General features: G+C 38.0%; 2 protein-coding genes and 1 long non-coding RNA gene across 3 annotated transcripts; 2 read left to right on the forward strand and 1 right to left on the reverse strand.

The window, feature by feature from the left end:
• Positions 1-4,293: 4,293 nt before the first annotated feature.
• Positions 4,294-7,804, forward strand: LOC103720528 (GDP-L-galactose phosphorylase 1-like). The gene is made up of 6 exons (XM_039133533.3): positions 4,294-4,777; positions 4,876-4,991; positions 5,109-5,411; positions 5,502-5,687; positions 5,817-6,077; positions 6,965-7,804. Exons 1-6 carry the CDS (start codon positions 4,672-4,674, stop codon positions 7,292-7,294), a joined length of 1,302 nt encoding a protein of 433 aa, XP_038989461.3. The 5' UTR covers positions 4,294-4,671; the 3' UTR covers positions 7,295-7,804.
• Positions 7,805-9,473: 1,669 nt separating this feature from the next.
• On the reverse strand, positions 9,474-12,131 carry LOC148714136 (uncharacterized). The gene is made up of 3 exons (XR_015977343.2): positions 11,884-12,131; positions 11,308-11,370; positions 9,474-11,187 (listed from the first exon to the last, which is right to left on the reverse strand). It is a non-coding gene; the product is annotated as an uncharacterized LOC148714136 (long non-coding RNA).
• A 2,999-nt stretch (positions 12,132-15,130) lies between these two features.
• LOC103720529 (BTB/POZ domain-containing protein At2g13690-like) lies at positions 15,131-21,457 on the forward strand. Its single transcript, XM_039133532.3, has 2 exons — positions 15,131-15,911; positions 20,402-21,457. Exons 1-2 carry the CDS (start codon positions 15,378-15,380, stop codon positions 21,317-21,319), a joined length of 1,452 nt encoding a protein of 483 aa, XP_038989460.3. The 5' UTR covers positions 15,131-15,377; the 3' UTR covers positions 21,320-21,457.
• Positions 21,458-23,347: the final 1,890 nt, after the last annotated feature.

Genomic DNA, 23,347 nt, shown 5'->3' on the forward strand with positions numbered 1-23,347 from the left:
TATTCCAATCATCTGCCTCGTTATGATATTGTTGCATTAAAATACAGTTGTATTTAAGCATTTTTAGTGCATCCATTTGGTTGTGCCATTCATTTGTCAGCTTTTTCAGAGATTTCCAATTTCTTGCAACGTCATTTGGAAGATGGCCATTGACCATACTTCATATTTTCTTTTCCTGGTTTACTGGGGGATCTGCTTCTAGAGTATATTGATAGTCGCATCAGTTATTTAGCATTCTTCTATGAGGTGAGGACAGGCCAGAGTGTAATTATTGGATCTGTTGATTTGTACATTCTGAATTAGACACCAAGCAAATGCTAATGTGAGGCCTGGATCAAACTGAGATCTCCTGTATCAACATCATGGACTTCATACGCAGTTGGTCGGTTGGTAAAAATCATAACTTTTTTTTCTGACATATTTTCTCTTTTATTAAATGAAAAGGAAATCCTTGCCCAAATAAGTAAATGAATGGTGCTTATGGTTGATGTACTCTTTTGCAGCGCTGCTTAATTGTGCCGTTACTCCTCCGTGTTTTGGCAGGTTGCACGACGGGAGCTCTCCTAAAGTTCTGGTTGTGCCTGCTCCACGAGCTACTTGATCCTAGAATTTTGTTGAGAATGTTATATCAAATATATTTAAAGCGAAACACGAGGAACATGATTTGCTCAACTTTTCGGCTGGTAATGAAATTATTCAGCTGGAAAAATGAGGGAACCGTGTCGCAAACATTCGTTTAATGTGCAACGCGAGTTGTACGCGAGATTGTGAGGATCTTCTTAATAGGGCTTGTTTCATTGTCAGGATTTTCGCTTTCGGCAGTGCTTTTCAGGATTTTCGCTTTCGGGAATGCTTTTTAATAGCATTGACCATTCTCCCTTTGTTTGTAACATTTACCTAGTAGAATTAACAACTTTGCGTTCACTCTACTCGGCCTCGCAACAGATGTTGTTTCCTTCTTTTTCGTACCTTCTTGGAGTTATGGCTTTCAAGTTTTTGTGGAACATGATTTAGTTCTGAGGAAACAAAAAAAAGAAAAAGAAAAAAAAGAGGAAGGGGCTGACGTCTCTGTGCTGTCATGAATGTAGCTGCACATAACCTTGCCTAGATAACAATGGGTTGTTGCATATTTACTTTCCAAATATCACTATTTACATTTATTCCTCAGATCATTCTGTTTTAGCATAAATATCTCTTTTATTGATGATGCTAATAAATGATGGTTTTGAGTATCATTTTGATACTAGTACCTTTTTTAATTAATATCCATGAAAAAATTGAACATTCAATTTTTATGAGTATGATATATATTTTTATGTAATTTTTACTGGTATTAATGCAGAAGGACAGTAAAATCGTTTTATACTTAAAATGATTGTTTATTAAATTGTCAGTCAAAAAAATATTGGAAAATATTCATGTAAAAATAAAAAAAATTTGAGAGGTATTGTTAAATAGTATTATTTAAAAATTAAATATGCAATGAGTTATATTTGCCATGATATATATAATAAAACTTCGACGACTTATTTCTCCTGGCCTTGTCAAGAGCATTAAGAATCCTTAAAAGTCTAATTGATGGGTACATTTTAGACAAGGCCTCCAAACCAGAGTAACGGCGATCGGAGCCAATGGCCGGAGTATGAACCTAAAGCCTTGGGAATGAAAACAAACGGTTCGCCGTAAGAACTTTCCTGCACCGCTCATTATTGTGTTGTGGTAGGGGATGCAAGATTCCAGTGTGTCTTACCAGCCTACGGTAGCGAGGCTCTACAATATATATATATATATATATATATATATATATATATATATATATATATATATATATATATATATATATATATATATATATATATATATATATATATATATATATATATATATATATATATATATATATATTTACCCTAGATGGTACTGTTATCTCTTGGGATTTGCCCTGCTTTTGTTTTGTTGATGAATGAGGTAAATTTGTCATTGGATGCTGTGATTGACCAGCCTATTTCATCCATTCCATGAGAAAGAGATACATCCAAAAAGGCAGGACATATAATATTGTTGTTTTGGATTGAGAACACACCATGCGAGGGAGATATTCTTGTTTCTCGACTATCCTTCCCTTATTCTTGGAACCACCTGATCACGGTAAAAAAAATAAAAAAACAATTAATTTTTTTTGGCATTGTTGTCGGCTTTTTTAAAAATAAAAATAAAAATAATATATTTTTTAAAAAATTCTAATAACAGAAAATATGTTTGATTTTTTTTCTTTTCTAACAACAAGAGTTGATGGCATGGTCGGCAATGATGGAGAGGGAGAGATGATGGGGTTGGCGACGTGGCCCAAAGAATGAGGAAGAGCTCAATACCAGATGAAGAAGCACTCAAAGAAGCAATAAGAAGTGAAGCAGTAGAGATGGGGCTGATAATGCAGTCAGAGAAACTGATATAGTTAGACGGGCTGATAATTTTTAGTTAAATAAAAATAAAATTTTTTCACTTATAGTTTTCAGAAATAATAAAAATTATTTTATATATATATATATACACACACATATGATAACCAATTATTTTCTGCACCGGATTTTATATTTTTATTTTTTAAAAAATTAAAAAATGCCAAACAGTTGCGGATCCGTACGAGTTCAACACCTGCACTTTTATATTATTTTTCTCATTCCTTCCAAAGCCCCTCTTTCAATTAAACTAATTGATTTGACTAGAATCTTCTCTTCCTTAGAAGGAAGCAGACTTAAGAATGGCGATGTGACTAAAATCTTCAAGGATCTTAGTTGATCACAACCTTTGGATTCGAAACGAGGGAAGAGCTGGAAGGGAGCGAAGGGAAATATGAGAGGTAGAGAAAAACTCAAGGTCCTCCGGGACCACGGGATATGCAAACAAAGGACGTGAGTGGGGAGAAAGACACCACATCTATCGTTCACCTGATTGGATCCACCATATCCACATGCTGCTGTTCCGAAAATACTTTTTTTTTTCAAAAAGATTGGATTCGAATCTCCCTACGGTTTGTACCTTTTGATTTTTAAATAACTACCGTCTTTGGTTGCAACTTCCCAAGATAGCCTTGAGTGTGATTAATTTGAAAATAGTAATCTTTAGGTTATTTTGTACCAAGACACTGAGTGCTTGAATATATGGGTGACATAAAAATAGTTGGTGTCCATGAAACGATTGGGTTTTAGATCCATTCCTCAAATCTTGAACCATAGGTTCATTGCATATTGGACAGTATTGCAATTCGGTGGTGATATCGTTCAGCATCAATAAATATTTTCGTTCTTTATTAATTTTTTCTCTATTTATTTAGGAACATTTTGTACTTAAATTTTCTCATGATTTTTGTAAAGATTACTTCCTCTTAAGCTCCAGTTTTGTTCCATCCACATCTACTTTATGGATGGATGCAAAATTCATATAAAAAAATAATTTACAATAATCTCTTAGCAAGGACGATGCCACATTTGAAAGAAAGAAGTTGATAACTAAAACAAAAGTAGAGTGAATTATAATCAAGGGACATTTTTGGTCTACTATGTAGTGAAAATTATTATTTGAAGGGATAATATAACAAGCTTTAGGATAAGTGGTTGGAATGAGATATGAAGGAAGATACGTATTAGTCCCTTGAGATATGGCTTTTGAATAGTCTTTGATAAATATTAACAAAGTCCATTATTCAACTTTATGATTTTTTTTAACATCTAAATAGATTAATAAAATAAATTTGTTTTTCAAGCAATTGAGAAAATTACTTTTTGATATTACAAAAATATTTTTGAGATTGAACAAAAGTCAAAAAGCATTTTTTGTATTTCTTTTTGTCAAGATAGAACCAATAGAGGGATTGGATACTTTATTTGGTTAAAAAGAAATAAGGTATGGAATAAATAACTTTCTTTTAAATAATAAACAACCAAATAAAGCAATAAAACTAATTATTATCTTATCATAAATTTCAGAGACTATTTGGTATTGAATTTGGTTGCAACAAAAGAAAGTTATTAATGCATAGAAAACCTACCCCACGTTCCTGAAATGGTAGCTTTTTATTGTCTAAATAGCACCAATGGTAAACTTAAAAAAAAAATCTACATATAATAATAATTATAATCATTTTAGTCAAAATAGCACCAATGGTAAACTTAAAAAAAAAAAAACTACATATAATAATAATTAAATTTGTAAGAAAGAATTAAAGAAAAGGAAAAATTGTACAGGGTCCCACCACCTTCTACAAAAACGAACCCCGGCCCGGCCCCCCGACCCAGCAAGAGACCAGCGGCGAAGAAGAAGAGAGCACGAAGCCGAGAGATCGAGCGCTCGATCCAATCGTAGGGCTTCCGATTTGAGACACCACGGCTAGCCTTGCAGCCGACCGGCGGGCAACCGACCGCCACCTCAACCCCCACGGCCGCCACCAACAAGTGGAGCGCCGCCGGGCTACCGACGAGGCCCTCCGCCTCCCCCTAGACAAGCAGCGCAGCCCCGCCCCACACGGCGGCCGCGGCGCCCTCCCCTCCGCCGGCGGCCACCCCTCCGACCTCCTCTTCCTTGCCGGCGGCGGCCCTCTATCTGCCCTCCTCTTTCCCCGCTCTTAATTGACCTGTTCCTCCCTCATCTACGTATCGATAGAGTTGTATAGAGATGCTGACCATCAAGAGGGTCCCCACCGTTCTTTCCAACTACCAGGAGGACGCCGCCGAGCCCGGCGGCTGCGGCCGGAACTGCCTCGGCAAGTGCTGCTTGCCCGGTAAAGACACCTAACCCATCATCTTGATCTAATCAACGAAGTCCCTTCATCAAAATCCCTTTTTTACTGAATTTTTGAGTTTTTTTTGTGGGTAGCAGTCTCAAAACTTCCCCTTTATGCCTTCAAAAGCGACTCGAAGCCGCCGGTTTCTCCCTCTGGCGCCACCGAGGATCCACCGGCCGACTTTTTCCTCAACGCCCTTTTGCTTGGACAGGTATTCGTCATATATGAACCCTCAAAATTTGATCTTTTTGTTGTCTTCGATTTTTCTTATGTGTTTTAGTGATGTGCTTGTTATTGGTTTGTTGATTTTCGGGTGGGGGGTTTGTAGTGGGAAGATCGGATGAGCCGGGGGTTGTTCCGGTATGATGTGACGGCCTGCGAAACCAAGGTGATCCCTGGGGAGCAAGGGTTCATTGCCCAGCTGAACGAGGGCCGCCACCTCAAGAAACGGCCAGCCGAGTTCCGGGTCGACCGCGTCCTCCAGCCATTTGATCCTGCCAAGTTTAACTTCACCAAGGTTGGCCAGGAGGAGGTGCTGTTCCGCTTCGAGGCCGGGGGAGCCGACAAGAGTCGCTTCTTTGAGAGTGCCTCTGTTGATGAAGCCAACCCTCCTAGCGTCGTCGCAATCAATGTAAGAGGCCATTTTTTGGTGTATTCATCTTAGTTTGGCTTTTCGTATCCGGCTATATGATATTACTGTTGATATTTCTAATGGTTGCAGGTAAGTCCTATTGAGTATGGTCATGTGCTGCTGATCCCGCGTGTGCTCGACTGCTTGCCTCAGAGGATCGACACCGAGAGCTTCTTGCTTGCCCTCCATATGGCAGCAGAAGCAGGGAACCCTTACTTCAGGCTGGGATACAATAGTTTGGGTGCCTTTGCCACTATTAATCACCTGCATTTCCAGGTCACTACTTCTTCCTGCCTTACTTGTTCTTTCCCATGGGGTGACTGCTTATGATCGCTATTTTATTTGCATGGAGTATGAATTATTGATTACATTGATAATGGAATGCTTTCAATTGTATGGCGACAGGCTTATTGCTTGTCGGTGCCGTTCCCGGTGGAGAAGGCTACAACAAAAAAGATACCAATAGCTAAGGGCCTGGCTGATGGTGGTGTGAAAATCTCACTATTGATGAATTATCCTGTGAGAGGCCTGGTTTATGAGGGTGGGAACACCTTGAAGGACCTAGCTGATGTGGTAGCCAACTCCTGCATTTGCCTTCAAGAAAGTAACATACCATTTAATGTGCTTATTTCTGACTCAGGCAGAAGAATCTTTCTTTTTCCACAGGTAAATGTCGTCTTGCTATTCATATTCACCTCTATGATGGTTTGACTGTTCTTCCATGCTGTCCATGTTTCTGAAATTTCATGCTCAGTTTTGGTTCGATAGGCATAACCAACAAACAAGAGTATGCCAGTTTTAATTTGTGAAAGTAGGTATATCAACTTAAAATGATTTGATGACTTGTGTATAGAATAAAGGGAAAGGTGTTCAGTCATAGATGCCTCATGCGGGCAGCTCTGAGACCTCGTACAGTCATAATCATTCTTGTGCAATTTATTAGTTTTGGCATAGGACTTCATGAATGTATACTGGACACTATTGTATAATGTACTAACAAAAGAAGATAGGATGATGAGGTCGTATACATAGGCGTCGAAGCTCTTGTTGATGTGACATCACAACAAAGAAAAATTCAGTATTGCAGAAAATGCATCACAGTGTCTATTTTTTTGTTGCTTGCTATTTGTATTCTTTAGTAAATTCTATTATTTTTTCTAGTTTCATTTATGCTGGTGTCTATGCACTTGATACTTATGTGTGGAATACTCCTTGATGGAATGTGGGTGGGAACAAGCGGTGTGAACTAATTCATATCCTGAACTAGTAGCGGTGTTTGAACTTTGAACTGTTGGTTCTCTTAACTATACTAGGCATAGTAGTCATAAGTTGATGGGTTAATTTTTTTTAAGGATGGCTAGGAATTGTTTATCAAACATTTATTGCCATTACCTGTATGTGGAAGAGGGTGATCTCTCGGTATTCTAATTTTTCTTTCTAAATATGATCATAACTTACGAAGGTGGCCTAAATCCATAATTGTATCATGAATTTTCCATGGTGTAGTAGAAACAAGCCTTGCTGATTTTCTTTCCTGTGCCCAAATTGCTCAGTGCTATGCTGAAAAACAGGCTCTTGGTGAAGTGAGCCAGGAGCTCTTGGATACTCAAGTGAACCCTGCTGTATGGGAGATCAGCGGGCACATGGTGCTGAAGCAAAAGAAAGATTATGAAGAGGCATCAGAGGACTATGCTTGGAGGCTGCTGGCTGAGGTCTCCCTCTCTGAAGAAAGGTTTCAAGAAGTCAAAGCTTGTATCTTTGAAGCCACAGGTTTGGTGGAGGCCGAAGTGGAAGATACAGATGCGAACGAGAATAAAGGAACTTATCAGTCTACCACAGCTTCCAATACTCATTTCCCAGAAGGCTGTCTGGTTCTACAGTGAATGATGAGCCTTCATCTGCTACTGCTGTTTGCTTTCGCTTGCTTGCTTCTGTACCAAATAAGGGCCGTTATGGTGCTGTTTTGTGCAGGAACGTTGCCTGAGGACTTGTTTTTCTTCAGTGTGTGCTCTTTGTTGTTGGCTTATGTTCCAATTTTCAGACTGCCAAGCAGATGCTGAATCTATTGTTTGTTTTCAACCCATATCTAGTTCTATCATGTTCTCGTTCTCATTGATGTTTCTAATGAAGTCTATGGGCCTAAAATGAGTACCAAGACAACTAGTGAGAGCATGTAAAAATGAGTACCGAGATGTTTGACACAATTTGAAAAGCTAGTGATTACGGCCAACCACTTTTGATCGATAGAATCGTGGTTCTTTTCCAACCTGTGCGTAAAGTCTGCGCGTAATGAAGATAGGAGAAGTGAGGGAGTTCTATTTTGTCCATTTTCAATTCAGTATGGTTCTGTCCCTTCTGTAATGTCAGATGAATAAATATACTAATTCTGCTTCTGTCGTGCTGCTTTTACTGGTTCTGAATGACATCTATTTAAAACCTTGGAGTTGAGGGAGCAGCAGAAGTATGGGTTTAAAAAGATCATCTTCCGAAGAACCAAATGATTGTAATCATGAAAAAAATCTCCGAGCTATAGAAACTGAGGAAGTGACTTTCCTACCTACAATGTGCTCGAGCTTCACAAGTGCTGAAGTATGTAAATAACTAGGTTGCTTCAGAAGAGACTGGGTGCTGTGAAATGCCCAACTGTTGTTCAAGATGTTTCATCATGACATTATTTATGACAAATTTTATCTATCATTAATTGAACTCAATTTAACTGCCATTCAGATTCCTAGTTCCAGCAGTTCACTGGCAGCCTGAACTCTGTCAACTCAAACCACTGCCTCCAATAGGTCATCCTTTACCACATTTTTGGCTTGTTTCCAGCAAACTCTTATGAACATTATTCCGTGAAGTTAATTGAAATTGATTGGCATTATAGGGAAGTTTCCCTGGTGAATGGGGCACCAATATTGAAGTCACAGCGGAAAGGTGGTGGTGGCTGTAAGAGCTGGAGTCTGCAGGATAAGGTGAAATGCCATGAGAAAAGCAGCAGCCCAGTTGAAGGAGGTGAAGAAGAATGGGTAGGACAGTGAACTTGATGGACCACCACCAACTGAAACACCTCATCTTTGTTATGAGGGGTAAAATGGTTTATGCTCCTGGTTAAATGCAGCCAGAAATGGTTAAGGCCTGGGTTGTGCATATTGATAATTTTTTTTATTATCCCCATTCCAAAGCCTGGCCCAAACCAATATGAAGTTAAGCCCATATTCTCGGCCCATTAGCAGCCCATCGATTACACACACAGCATATCTGTATATCCATAACGGATTGTGGGATATGCATGCACAAGGTATCCATATATCCATAAGGGCCAATATACAGTTTGTGCATGTGCATGCATGTGCGTGCATGTGCGCATGCATGCATGCATGTGTGCGTATGTGCGTGTGTGCTTTCAAGAACTCAAGTTTGCTTAAAGATTATTTATAATAGCCTAGGCTTCTTGAAGAAAATTCCAACTACAAGCAGTATCACAGAATTGTCACCAAAATCTTTCTTCAGCTGAACTATGCCATGATTTTATAGTTTTAGAAGCTTAACTTGCAGAAGGGTTTAGAATGTGTTATATCCACATATGTACAAAATTGGACATACCATACTGACCATCTAACTGCATATCATATTGTTCATGGGCAGCGCCTATCGTAGCCCTCCGTTACCCTGGATTTATCTTTTGGTGATGTTCGATGGACTTGTATTTAATTAGGTAACACCAGATGTAGAGATATGTGCGCATCTTAGACATCCTTAAAACTCTTAAGATGAATAGCCTCCTCTAGAACTTTTCCTATGAATACTATAACTTTGATTATATGAAGTCTAGTTTATTAGAGAGTAGATTAAGTCTAGTTTCAAGGAGTTCAGTTTTTGACTTCCTGAGAAGCAATTTATCTGGAGCCTCATATCAGGCTTCCGGTTCTTTCTTCTTTCTAAATTATGCAAGTCTTGTGGTAGTCCCGAGATGAAGAGAACAACAACAAACAACATAGAAGAGATTGGAATAAGAATGAGAAGAATAGAATAGAGAATAAGAATAACAGGAAGGGATAAAGAAGGTAATAGAAAGGGTGTGGAATTTGAAAGATTTCTTGGTTTTATTTGACTATCATGTTGGTGTGTTTTATTGTAGCTCTTAACTGGATAAGTGACGACTCAGCTCTCTCCATTCTGGCTTATTTGCCATATTATCAGAACAATATCCAGCACCAACGTTATGAATGGCTGGACCTCATAGATTCCACATGAAGTGCTCCAACTTTTGAAGTCTCCAAGAATTTTAAGGAGCAGAGACGGAACAGGGGATGATTAACTGACCTGCCAATCCCTCATCATTACTAAGCTTCATCCCCAGGTTTTGTAAAGACTCTTGTCCTGCCGACCCGTCCTCCATGGTTGGGAGCCTGCATGGTCTGATTTTCTGGGGCCGAGTCTGCATGGTCTGATTTCATCGCAGGCTCTTTTCTCGCCTACGTTCTTACGTTGAAACTCTAGCAGCAGCATCAAAGGCGCACACATACGCTTCAATTCCCATTTGTTCTAATCTTGATATATTAGTGTTGTTGATCTAAGTAGAGGTTATTATATTAATTAAGAAGTCAGATCCAGGCTTCCACATGTCGATGAGGGCCAGAGCTGGCAAATCAAGTCAGAAATTCATTAACAAATTCAACCTATTTATTAAATAAATCAAAATCTGAATTCAATCTACTTATCAGATAATCTGGCCAGACCTACATAACTTATTTATTAAACAAATCGAATTAGATGAGATGAGTGAAATAAATTTTTAATAAATTAAATATATTTAAACAGATTAAGCATATCAGATTAAACGGATTAGAAATAAAATAAGCAGCTTTTAAACAAGTTTAACAAATTTTAAATAGATCAAATGTGACCGGTTATGACCAACGGATCAAAGGTTTGAATCTAAACCTAACCTATTTAATAAACAGAGGTCATAGATTCTAAACCCAACTTATAAACATATCTAGATAAATTGACCTATTTATGATCCAAATTCATTTATATCAAAACCAAACCTATTTGGAACGGATCAAAAAAAAATTCAATGAAAAAAAAACTGCATACAAAATAAACAACATAGGCATTCGATTAGCACACAACATCCACCTATTGTAACCCTGTAAAGCATTCGATTAGCATGTATGTACACATAACAATTAAAACTAAATAAGAACAAATTATAGTCTAAGCAACTGTAATAACTGAGAACCTCATTTAAAAAAACTAATTAAAAATATTATTTAATTTTTTAATTCTGTATAATAATCAAGATCTACCGGATGATTGAACTAAGTATACGCTCATACGCATCCTCATATATTTCTTCCAATTAACCTCTAACTTGCTGCGATATTCCCTAATTAAGATAAACCATTAATCAGTTCTTTCTAATACTATTTTTAATAATCCAAAATTTCTCAAAAGTATTTTAATTCATCGATCCTATATAAATATTGGAGACGCATAAGCACAGGAGCCAAGCTAGGAAGGGCACCACATAAGCTATTCCACCACTCAACATGCCTACTTTATACAAATATCTGGATGTTCAAGCCGGGCTAAAAAAGAGGTCAAGGAAAATCTGGACCAGTTTCTCATGTACAAGGACTAGCTAAAAAGGAGCAGACAAACCCTCTCTCTCTAAAAAAGGGAGGTTTATATGCTCCATTTCAACACAATCCAACATCTCAGCATCGTCATCCAAATCCACGTTGTTCCTTGTGCTGAGCACTGGCTTCAGACCCTGAAAAACCAACACAAGATCATCAGTAGTTATTATTAAACAACCTTCTTGAATGCTTTAACCAGGCAAACCTTTTCTAAAATTTTAACCAAAGATGACACATATATGTGATTCACACACCTCTGTAAAGATTTGAATAGCCTCTTCCATGGTTTTGGTGCTTAGCACATACAATGCTGCCTCCTGAAATAACAAAAGAAAGGAATAAAAACATTAGAGTTGATTTCAGTTTGTATCTAACTCCATCATAAGGCATGTAACTAACAAATAAAAGCGTGCCTTCCCAAGGAGAGACCATATAGAACTCATTAGTAGGAACCATGAGGGAAAGGGAAAATAATAAGATTCAAAGATTGGTTGCGACAACACCTTCCTCTCTTTTTTCTTTTTTCGCCCCAGTTCTTTTTAAGTAAGAAATATTCATTAACATATACTTTTGAGAAAAGAGTAGAGCGTGAAGCCCAAATCAAGTACAAAATAGAGTGAAAGATTGCATGGAAAACTGTAAAAAAAAAAAAGAGGATACAGAGGAGATGTAGCAGAAGAGATTATTCATTATTAAGAAAAAAAAAACAAAATAAGAAAGATAAAAGGAAAACCATATATAAGGATATAAGGAAAGTAAATCATGTATTTAATAAAATGTTTAGTCGATAATAGCCTATTTGGTTGCAAAAATAAGAAAGAAATGGCTACCCTTGCATATTTGAGCTGATCAAACGTGAGAGTCCGAGGCTCATCCTCTATTGAAGATTTCCTCTCTATCTTCAGACGTGGAGATGTGTTCATGTTGTTTCCTTCTCTTTTTTTCTTTATCTTTGTAGCAAGAAGAGAAGAAGAAGAAGGAAGGAAAGAGAGAAAGAATGGAGGAAGAGAGGAGAATATGGAGAAGGAAAGCAAATTAAGAGACTACTTCACATTAACGTACAAACGGTCATGTTAGCAATTCAGCCAGCACGAGGAGATCCATATATAAAGGAGCTAGCTGTCCACCTTACGGACGCGTGTCGGTCCAACTTACGGACGCGTGGACCATACACGTGTAGAGAAGATTGTGGTGCTTCCGCATACGTGGCAGTGGAGGGGAAAGGAGTCTTGCGGTGGGCGAGAAATGGACGACTGTGATTTGTAGACTTGTAGTGAGGCCAAGATACGATCTAAAACTCGTGGTCGAGCCAGGCCTCCTAAGTTTCACCCCGCCACCTTATGTTTAATTATATATTGTATTTATCCACCACCGGCCTCCACTTGGCTTTCTTCTATCAAATAACAAACAGGATTCGATTTGGATTCTTTCAACGCAAAAAACAGGACAGTTTAATGATTAGGATACCAAACAAATGGTAGGGGACTGAGCTGGACCATCCGATATTCATAAAATTTATGAATCGATGTCATATGGACCACCAATCAATATCTGGTGGGTGCATTTAAATATTCTAATCAAACCATGACGTGTTGGCTTGAGATACCAACAGCAGAATCACAGGAAGATGGCGGTGGAGAAAACGCCATCCCGCCCAAGCTGGTGGAGACACGTTTGCAATTGTCCATTGACTCCGATTATTAACTTGTGAGGTTCAATGCAGATGCATATTTAGTCCCATATCAATTATTATATAGAAATAAATAATTTAAAAAAAAATATTTTTTTAGTTATTTTGGGTGAAGTCGTGAATTGTTACGAATGATAATAAAGTGAACTCGGCTCATAACCTATATGGATCAGGAACACTGTAGCTGGATTCATAAAGATTGACCACGAGATGGTCGGAATGGTTGTGATTAGATTTGAATAGATTCGAACTCTTAGTCTAGCTATTTACTATCTGTATAAAATGCAATGCACTTATGCAGACAAGGTGGTAGTTAAAGACTGGCATCCAATAAAATTACTTGCATAGATTTTTGAGAGCACATATACTGCACCTAACAAAATTTTTATTTATGCTAAATAGAAGATCTGGCCTCAATTGCTAGCTCCAAATTGTCGCCTTCATCATCATCATTCTTCCCAATGGTCACTGCAATGCAATCGAATAAATAGTCTTTGCGAAGGCTAGAAAAGAGATGGCTCGAGGCTTCCATTATCCAAGCCCGGCGGTGGCGAAGGATTCTGAAATTCGCAGGCGTTATATATGTTGGGATATTTATACCGGACGCCATTGCGTGAGAGTCTCCACCTCCATCGGAGTAGAACGTCGCCTCCATTGTTTTTTTTTTTTCTTAATGGAACGGGAGTCGTGTGCCAAGTGCCAACACCAACACTCACAAAGAAAAAAATAGAAAATCTTTCTGAAGAGGAACCGGACAGAGGAAGAGTACTGTTTGAGCTATGGTTATGGAGGATCTTGTGAAGTATTAACCCACTGAACACCCCAGATAACAAAAGAAAACGTTCGGCAAATACTGAGTGATTATTTCTTTATGAACCTAGCTATAGTATTACTCTTCCTCATGAAATGCTACTCGGTTGAAGGCTTTGATTTTCTCCAGAATGGGTAGCTTCCATCTCACCTTGCAAAGTTGGTCCGGAGCCTCCTCTACCTTTCAAGAAGTTCTTTCATGTTCTTTTCCAAGGAGGCATGCAAATAGCTCTTGAATCATTTGGCTTGATATGCAAAACTGTGGTTAGATTAGGTGCAATGATTGATTATATTAGGAGACTTGCAATGATATTGATGTGGTCGTTAAATGGTGCTATCAATTTGCACCTAACTCACTTTCTTTTTATTCTTTGACCTTACTGATGCACTGGCACTCGATTTGGCTTTATAACAAAAATCAAAAATCTGTCAGCTCTGTGGCTTGCATAGAAGGCTTTCTTCTATGTATTTGTGCAAGCTAAGCATCTCTTTTGCAAAGGGAAATGTCATGAAGCACCATTTCCTTACCCACTCAGTTACCCAGGATGCCCCATGAACCATATCAATCCGCTTCTGTCATATCAAATAGGCAAGCAGTGGGTAAGAGAATGGTGTTCCACATCATCCTCCTTTTATAAAGTTAGTTCATGATAGCTAATCATATACAATTATGAGTGGCCTATAATTGGATCCTGATACGGAATCTATATCTAAATTCTTTACCCCGCCCCACCCCAAATTAGAAAGAGTAGAGTGGGTGGGCAACTGTGGCATGTCCAATTAGAAATACATTTCGGCTCCAGCATGATGTAACCCAACAATGGTGGAACTCTTGTAATGGTGGATACAAAGGTCCATGAATGCCACTGATGGCAATAGAATGGATAGTGATTCAAGAGAATCCTTATAAGATTTACACTTCCTTTATAGCTTTCTAACATTTGCTTTCATAAAAATAAAAGAAAACAAAAACATTCTAACAAGTGCGAAGTGAATTTATCTATTTTGGATATTCTTGGTTTTTGCAAATGGCTGTCTATTCTATTTTGGCGACCATCTCAATGCCAGCCTGATCTAACCCAGCAAAGGTGGAACTCTTGTAGTGGTGGATGCAAAGGTCTATGAATGCCACTGATGTTAATAGAATGGATTGTGATTAAAGAGGATCCTTATGAGATTTACACTCCCTTTATAGCTGCTTTCATAAAAGTAGTTTTTTTTTTATCCATATGATCGATCGATAGTAAAATTAGGAAGATATGAAATTAGAAGGAAGGTCAACTATCTATTCCAATATATATTTTATTGTATATTAGAAGTTTTTACCTTCTAATTTTTATGATCATATGCAACTAACATACTATAGTGTGTTTGCTTATTCCTTTATTTTAATATCAGATCTAAACTTTGTTAATGCTTTACGGTACGTGCTAAACTGCTCATCATTGCTAAGTAACTTTATCTCAAAATAAAAAATCATCTCTTAGATTGAATGGAAGAAACGAGTTAAGTGCATCTTTTATATAAATTATATAGTGAACAAGAGAAAAAAAAAAAAAAAAAAAAAACTTTGATCTGATAGGACTATGTGTCATTTTTGTTGCGAGCCACATTTGCATGCTCGTTTGCAATCATCGCACTCTAAATAATTTAGTCTCCGGGGTCTTGGACAAGTTAAATAAATAAATAGATGAGCAATAAAGAATTTCTTTCTTTTTTTTTTCAGTTGGTAAGCCCAGAATCCAAACTTCCTACCGCCAAGCCAAGAACTCCTACCCCATTTGAACCCATCCGAATCCCCCGTTCTCCCCTTCGTAGTGCGAGATGCCGAGTTTGTTCCGCTCCCCCACGGCGGACTCCGGCGGCCGGAGATCCGCCTCCCGCCGGAGGAACTACCCGAGTCTGCGCCAGGCCTGGTGTTGCTCCTTGGCCGTCGCGCCCCACAGCCCCGAGATTCTCGTTTCCTCCTCAAACCAATCGAAACTGCCGCAGAAGACCATCGACCCCCGCCGGATTCTCCCCCCCGGAGGTGTCTCTCCGATCGCCACCGACCCCCCTCTCCCGAAGACGGCCGCCGAAGAGTCGGAGTTGAGGGTGAGGTTGAGGGGGAAGGATGGGAGGTGGCTGGAGTTGGATTTGGACTCAGACGTGTTGTGCGAGAACAGCTCATTCTTTGCACGGATGGTTGCGGAGGCTCGCCGGAAGGTCTCGGATGTTTCGGAGGATTCTCGGAAGATCGAGGTCGAAGAATTGGAAGATTTGGATGCTTTTAAGGAGACAATCGAGCTGATGTTTGAGAAGGACGCAATGAGGTGGCTCATGAATGCGGGTGTCGCTCGAGCGATCGATGTACTGGAGGTGAGGATGGTTCTTTGTTTCGGTAACTAGCTTTTTCTACTCAATTTTATTTATGCTCTCTTAAACACCAATTTGGATGCTGAGATGGATGTGTGGGGAAAAAAATAGAATGGACAATGTGTGGAAGGTCAGTATTTGCACGAGATTAAGAAATGATTCATATAGAAGGAAAACAAGCACTTGATATGAAAAGATTTACCTATAAATTTAGTACAATTTTGTCTGATTGGTAATGGTCATTGAATTTGTATCTTTGCTTCATGTTACCTAGACACATACTGGGGGTGTCGAGAAGTGTCCAGGAGTGTTGGATATGGGATCTTTCAAAAGATTGAAATTGGGGACATGCCCATATTATATAGATGTGTCCTTAAATGTGTATGGCCTCCAGGTTACAATAGAGCAACCATACCATTGCACCAAGGCTCACCCTCGTGTATATATATCTAAAATTTCATAGAATTCATGAAATTTTTTGCTAATGTTATATATTAGATTTGAAGACTTCTAGGTGCCAAAAGTTGATATGTAACCATGATGATATCGTGGTTCATTGTCTTGAAGTATCCGGGTAACATTTTAATTACTTAATTACCACTTAATCTGAAGAATAAGATTTATCCCTTGCATGAGGGGTTAGCCTTCTGGTTCAAGGTATTATTCATTGGAGTTTGAGACTGTTGCATAACCAGCTCTGCTGTAGATGCCAGCCTTGTATGAATTGGGAAACTGGGAAATCAATTTTGCAATGTTAAGTTTGACAAACATTAAATTGTAAAGCATGTGGCTTACTAATTGAGTATGTGCTGTCATCTTATAAGGAGGAAATCATTACTTATGTATTTAAATCTTGTCTTGGGAAAGTTTTTTGTTTGATTAGGTAGGCTGAAGAGTAATTTGCTTTCCTTCAAAGTAAGATCACCCTTAAGTAGCTTTGGCCTTCTTTATGTACTTTACACCTGTCTTAAATTTTCCCACCTATATGCCTGATGAATCAACAAGAATCCAAACCAATCGCGTATGGAGAAGAGCAATAGGTTAGTACGGCGAAAGTGCATGTAGTTGATGTGGACAGAGTGTCATCGAGATAAGGAAAGATAGGAGAGTGAGAATCAAAGGAAACACGAATATGCCTGTCTTAAATTTTCCCACCTATATGCCTGATGAATTAAGGAGAATCCAAAGCAATTGCTTATGGAGAAGAACAACAGGTTAGCATGGCGAAAGTGCATGCAGTTGATGTGGACAGAGTGTCATCGAGATAAGGAAAGATAGGAGACTATGAATCAAAGGAAACACGAATATGACCCATTTATGTATGTATATTTCAAGGTATGGTAGGATTAGGGTGTATGCGGAAAGAGGTTATTAATGAAAGATATCATAAATAATGTGGGTTTGAGCATTAAGTACATTGGAAATGTACTGGGCCTACGGGAGATCATAAGGGTTGCTGGATGTGTTTAAGTGAGGTTTAGTGTAGGAAGAGTGACAAAGTTAAAATTGATTTGTGGTTTAAAGGGAGAAGCATGGGCTCTGTATCATGCTTGTGCAGTACATACCACTTTAGTCGTCCGGTTGGCCCAATAAAATCATGATTAATTTGCAAACCTTAGACAATCTGGATATATGAAGATATTGTCACTGTCCTTATCACCAATATGTAATTGGTAAGTGCCGTTTATCTCTCTCTTTTCATCTTCTTTTCTTTAACTAATGCTAGCTCATGCTGAGAGGTAGGAGAACGGGAGGAGAAAAAGGATCTATGCTTTGTGGTGATATCTGCTCATTGATGCCTAAATATGCTACTTTGGCATCATCTTGACTATCTGTATGTAGTGATCAAACTTCATACTTTGTCTTTAATATGCATAGCCAGATTGTGATTGGCGGCAAAGCCATCTTAGTATCTGTTGCATTCACTTACAACCCTTCCACGTCTTCATTTCTGAATAGTCCAAGGGAATATATAAAGATTTGTTTATCTTCGATCTAAGTTTTCTACTTAGGTTGCTATGTTCAAAAATGATACGGCCTCGATATTATGAATGTGTCTCCCCTTCAGTTGGGTGATTTTGGAGTTTGGACACTTCTTGAGCTATTGCACATTTCTCCCTGTTGGTGTTTTCTACCTTTACCGCCTTTCACCCTTACCTTATTGCAGGATCACCTCATATTTTTATCAAGGAGTCAAGCCTTATTTTTTCTTATTCTCATCTGATTTCACCACAAGATAGACAATTTAAGCAATTATTCTATGAATTTTTCATTCTGAAAATCTGTTTTAAAAATTTGATGATATGAGAGTTATGGTTTAACCTCAGCAAGTAGAGAGGCCAAACTGGAGACCTTTGCATTTCTATGTATCAAGTGATTGTAGAACAATTAGGAAAACAAAGGGCTGGTAAAACACCCTTGCATTGATATTCATTTCCACCCTCCTAGTTAGATCTCCTCCCCCTTAAAAAAGTGTTTCCAATCATGAAGGCTGCTTTTAATTTAATTTCATCAATCACCTATTCAAAAGGAAAGAAAAGATCATCCATCTTTCAAGATTACTTGTTTAGCTCCTTTTGCGAACCATATGGTGTCTTTGATTTATAAATCTATCAGGAGATATGACCTAGCCTATCCAATTTTAGAACTGGATCTATCTTTTGTTTCAGAAGCCAGATGAATGATAAACTGATCATAATTTTACATTGTTGCAAATGATGGGTGTGCCCTTAAAACTAGGTTGCACCTTCTAAAGCCTACTTTTCCTTGACTAATACTTGGACAACAAAAGAACTGTCAGAAATAGCAGACTTAATTGCATTTGAACAAACATTTTTCTATAAATTAGACTAGCAAAAACACTGAATAACGAAAAGGGTGGCCGAGCGCACAACGCTCCCGCTATTGGAGGGTCTAAGGAGGGCCAGATATATGCAACTTTACTCTCATGTGCAGAAAGGCTATTTCCATATTTCAAACCCATGATCTCCAGGTCAAAATGGAGAAAAATCTTACTATTGTGCCAAGATTCACACTCAAATACTAAATAATGAAAGATTTAAAATATATAACATATCTCCAAATACATAAATAACCGTCAGATCTTGGAAAGTAGATTTGTATGCATATTTAAATAATTTTTCTTAGTTATTGCACCGCACCATATTGTCCTTTTCTAAAGTCTTTTAGTAGTCAGATTCCTCAGTTTTCAATCATAAAGCAAATCTGCCTAGTCCAGCATATCGAGTGCACTCATTTTTCGCTTGATGAAAATAGAAAAGGAATAGGAGGTATTGTCAATTATTAGCTGGAGATTTCATCGCACTTCAGTATTCTTAAATGCTTCGTAATACCTTTAGGTGGCTCATTGGTTACTTCACAGTTTTGTTGTGGTCATACATGTAGAAGATAAAAATGGACAGGACAATGGTTCAGTTGAAACCACAAAATGAATTGGCAAAATCTGGTAGTTTTACCATCTTTTTTTAATTTTTTACTTGATTGAACACTTCTGAAGTGGATTTTATATACCTCTCACAATCTTTATGGATGAAAAGGTATCATGAAAATTGTTGGAGTTTTAATTTATAAAAAAATATTTTTTTAAAAAAAAATAAAACCAATCTTATATCCTATTTGTTAAATGTGCCAAAGACTTTAAAACTTTCTTTATTTTTTAGTCCCACATTGGATATGTGAAAGCAAATCTTCTTGCTTAAAAGGAATTTTTTTCAGGAAGCCCAAATCGGGCTTTGAGGGAGTGGGTTGGTGACCACACACACACGCGTGCATGCTCGGCTCGGTCGGTCGTGCCATGCACGTGCGCATTGCGTGGTGAGGGCTGTCCGCTCTGCTCTTACTCACACTCACTCACTAGTGCTCTATTTTCAAGATTCTTCCACTCTTAGACAGACTTCTTCTCTCTTCAAATTTTTGCTTCTTTTCTGCTTCTGCTTCTTTTTTTCCTTTTTGGGCATCTGAAGGGGTCATTCAAATCAACCCTCCCAGCGATCGTGCTCCTTACAGGAGGATCGGGTTGAGTCTGGTTGTTGTACTTTGGGGATGAGATCGTCATAGACATACATATAGAGGCCACATCACGTTCTTAGGGCAATGTTAATCACATGCCTCGATCTAGGCAAGCTTTAAACCAATTGATTTTCAAGGTTTTGTAGATATAAAGTTTTATTTCAATTTATTATTTCAGAGCATAAATAGTAATTTCTGGGTGTATTCCTCCAAAAAAATAAGTATTTGAACTAATGGTTAGCTGTCTTAGGCTAAAGAACCAGTAATGGAGGTTATAGGAGGTTATAATCAGAATAATGGAGGTTATAACATATAGTGCAAAGCCTCTTTTACATCTGGCTTTTACCATGAATTAATTCTTCATGGTTTTGATTATAATTCTGCTTCACTGCAGTTGATTTTCCAGAGATTGCATACTCCAATTATTTGCTATTTATATTTAAGATCCAGAGTTTGGCTCTCAGGTATCCTCCATGATTATGTTTGACAGAGGAGTTGCGTCATGTGTTAAGTATCTGGAAGCTGTTCCATGGAGTGAGAACGATGAGGAAAAGCTGATGAATTTATTTGCAAGATCTTCTTTTGATGTAGCAATGTCCAGAGACGTGCTAGCCAGGTTATATCCACAAGGTCCAAGCAGCTCCCAAGATCTAGTGGTGCAACTCATACAGTCTGTAACCAAGGGGACTGACAGCAATGCTAGGAAGAGGCTGCAGTCCTTAGTCTATGGTCTCTTGTCCAGGAGCTCATTCTATCATAAAGGCTCTGTTGAAATATACAAGGATAGCTTGTATAGCATTTGCCGTTCTTGTCTGAATTCTTTGGTGGGGCTCTTTCAAGAAGCCTCTGCATCAATTCCTGTTGATCGGACAGAAACAGTCGGAGGAAGAAAGACATTGATAGAACAGATCTCTAAACAAGTTGAAAATATCAATTGGTTGCTAGAGATACTTATAGACAAGCATATCGCAGAAGACTTTGTGGAGTTGTGGGCAGACCAGAAAGAATTAATTAGGTTGCATGAGAAGGCATCACCAATGATAAGGTATGAGCTCAGCCGGATTTCGGCTAGTGTTTTCATAGTCATAGGGAGAGGGAAGCTGCACTGCTGTAGAGACAAGAGGTTCAGTGTCCTCCGGGCATGGTTTAGTCCAATACTGATGGATTTTGGTTGGTTGCAAAGGTGTTCAAAGGGGTTAGACATGAGGGTCTTGGAAGAAGGTCTTGGTCAGGCAATCCTCACCCTCACACTCAACCAGCAGCAGAGTCTATTTTTGGAATGGTTTGGGGTATTTGGTAGGCAAGGCATAGAATGTCCAAATCTAAGCAAGGCCTTTCAGGTATGGTGGCGAAGGTCATTTGTGAGAACAACAGAAGCATGAAGCCGGCTTCAGTGATTCGATCTTCAATTATTATTGGATGTATGCAGTGTGATGCTATGTCAGGGAAGAGAATGGTTGATGTAATAATCCAAATTGCATTCCTTTGATCACAAATGAAGTCTTGTCATTTGCTTTTCACACAGATATCTCTCTGTATCATAGCTCAAGTTATTTATTATTACAAAGCAGAGCCATTTCAGGCATACGTGATCTCACAGGCATCCAGAAATCTACTTCCAATATCTTTCTGAGATTCCCAGCATCTAGATATCTTTGTCTTGTGGGGCGAAAAAGAAAAAAGAGAAGGGGGGAAAAAAGGATTGTTCAAACAAAGATATCTCTAGTCTTCTGAAGTGCAGCAACAAGCAAAATCTTTGACGGAGCCTTATTGTTAAGTTGACGGATGCTCTTTGAAGGGTTAGGAGTTTGACTGCTGAATTCTATCTCCTAGACATGGAATAGAAGTTTTCCAATTCTTTTAACTCTCGCAAGATGGACCATTTCTGTAACAGAATTTAGGTATACTAAGCTATTGGAGCATGAGTTGGGTCAATGAATACAGATGTTTATAATACAAATAAGCAATGTGCAACTTCTGAAAAGCAACATTAAAATTACCTTCCGATGTTGCTGGCAGCAATTGTTGCTCAAGCTATGAAAGATATTTCGTGATACTAAAAAGAAAAAAATGTAATAAAATTGAGTGTGGAAGAATCTTGAACATAGACTTACATGTGATAATAGCTCCATACATTTTACTTGCAATCAATCAAATGCGATCAATTAAATAGAAGGAATCAAAACAACAGATGAAGGTTAGATTTTTTTAAAAAAAAGAAGAAAGAAAATCAACTTTTCCTAATAGAATTGTAAAAAGTTGGTGGAACTATCAATAGAATTGGTCTAATCAGTGCCTTGAATTAGAAGAGCAGATTAGTAAGGGAGGAAGCAAGCGTTGCTTGCTTGATAGAATTCTAGAAGCCCATTAGGATCCATAATTAAAAGGTTTCTCATAACAAAGTACACCATACTATGATAACGTCTGGCGAGCTGTCAAGGTCGTCTTTCTAATGATGTCCATGGAGGCCCAGTATTCAACAATGTGCCACTGGTTCCACTCCTCACGGAAAAAGAAAAAAGAAATGCCATATCACCACATATCTCCATGCATCATAAGTCCGTTATAAGATACAAATTCACACACAGCGACAAAAAAAATAAAAAGCGTATTTGTTGGATTTTTTACAAAGCAGTCCTTAACATATTTTATATTTGTACATTAATCCTTTTTCTTTTACATCTATATTTCAATCCATGAAATCTAGGGCTAAAACAAGATCCGATATGATCAGTATATCCATATCGATAGAATCAAAGATATTAACAAATGGATAGTAAAAAAAGTTAATGGCATGTTAATGTAGTCATATATTTTTCTTAAAAATTCATGAGTGCTATATAAAATTAAATAAAATAACAAATAGAATTGAATATTCAGATATGGTTCAGGTAGTTGTCTATCCATATCCATTTTTTTAACGAATATAGATATGGATATGGATATTAGTCGCATACTCAAATTTCTATCCATATTCAGATAGATTCGGATATAAAAATAGATCTGGACAAATACTATTCCTTCCACTTTCACCCCTAATGAAATTTGGTAAGTTATTGCTTATACATTCCTCGGATTAAGTTAACTAGGTAATAATGGAGTGTTCTATTTATATTCTACCAATAATGTTAATTTTACATATTTTTAATATTTCTATCTATCACTCTCGCACTATATCGATCCTTTTAACATGTGTCCCTCTATTATTAGTTTCCTAACAACAAAGTTCCTTGCGAGAACAAGGTGATGCGAGGTTGAATCCTAAGCCTCATTTATTGTTAAGCTAAGAGCATTATTCTTCTTAACCCTAACCAGAGTTCGGTCAATAAAACTTAGTAGAAAGACTAATGCATACAAAATGGAGAACTATGCAAAACTTATCAGATAAATATGAAAATACAAACATACAA

The sequence above is a fragment of the Phoenix dactylifera genome, chromosome 4, assembly GCF_051530095.1.
Source record: "Phoenix dactylifera cultivar Ajwa chromosome 4, Ajwa_hap1_PhDact_Kaust_v1.1, whole genome shotgun sequence".
NCBI classification, from domain to species: Eukaryota; Viridiplantae; Streptophyta; class Magnoliopsida; order Arecales; family Arecaceae; genus Phoenix; species Phoenix dactylifera.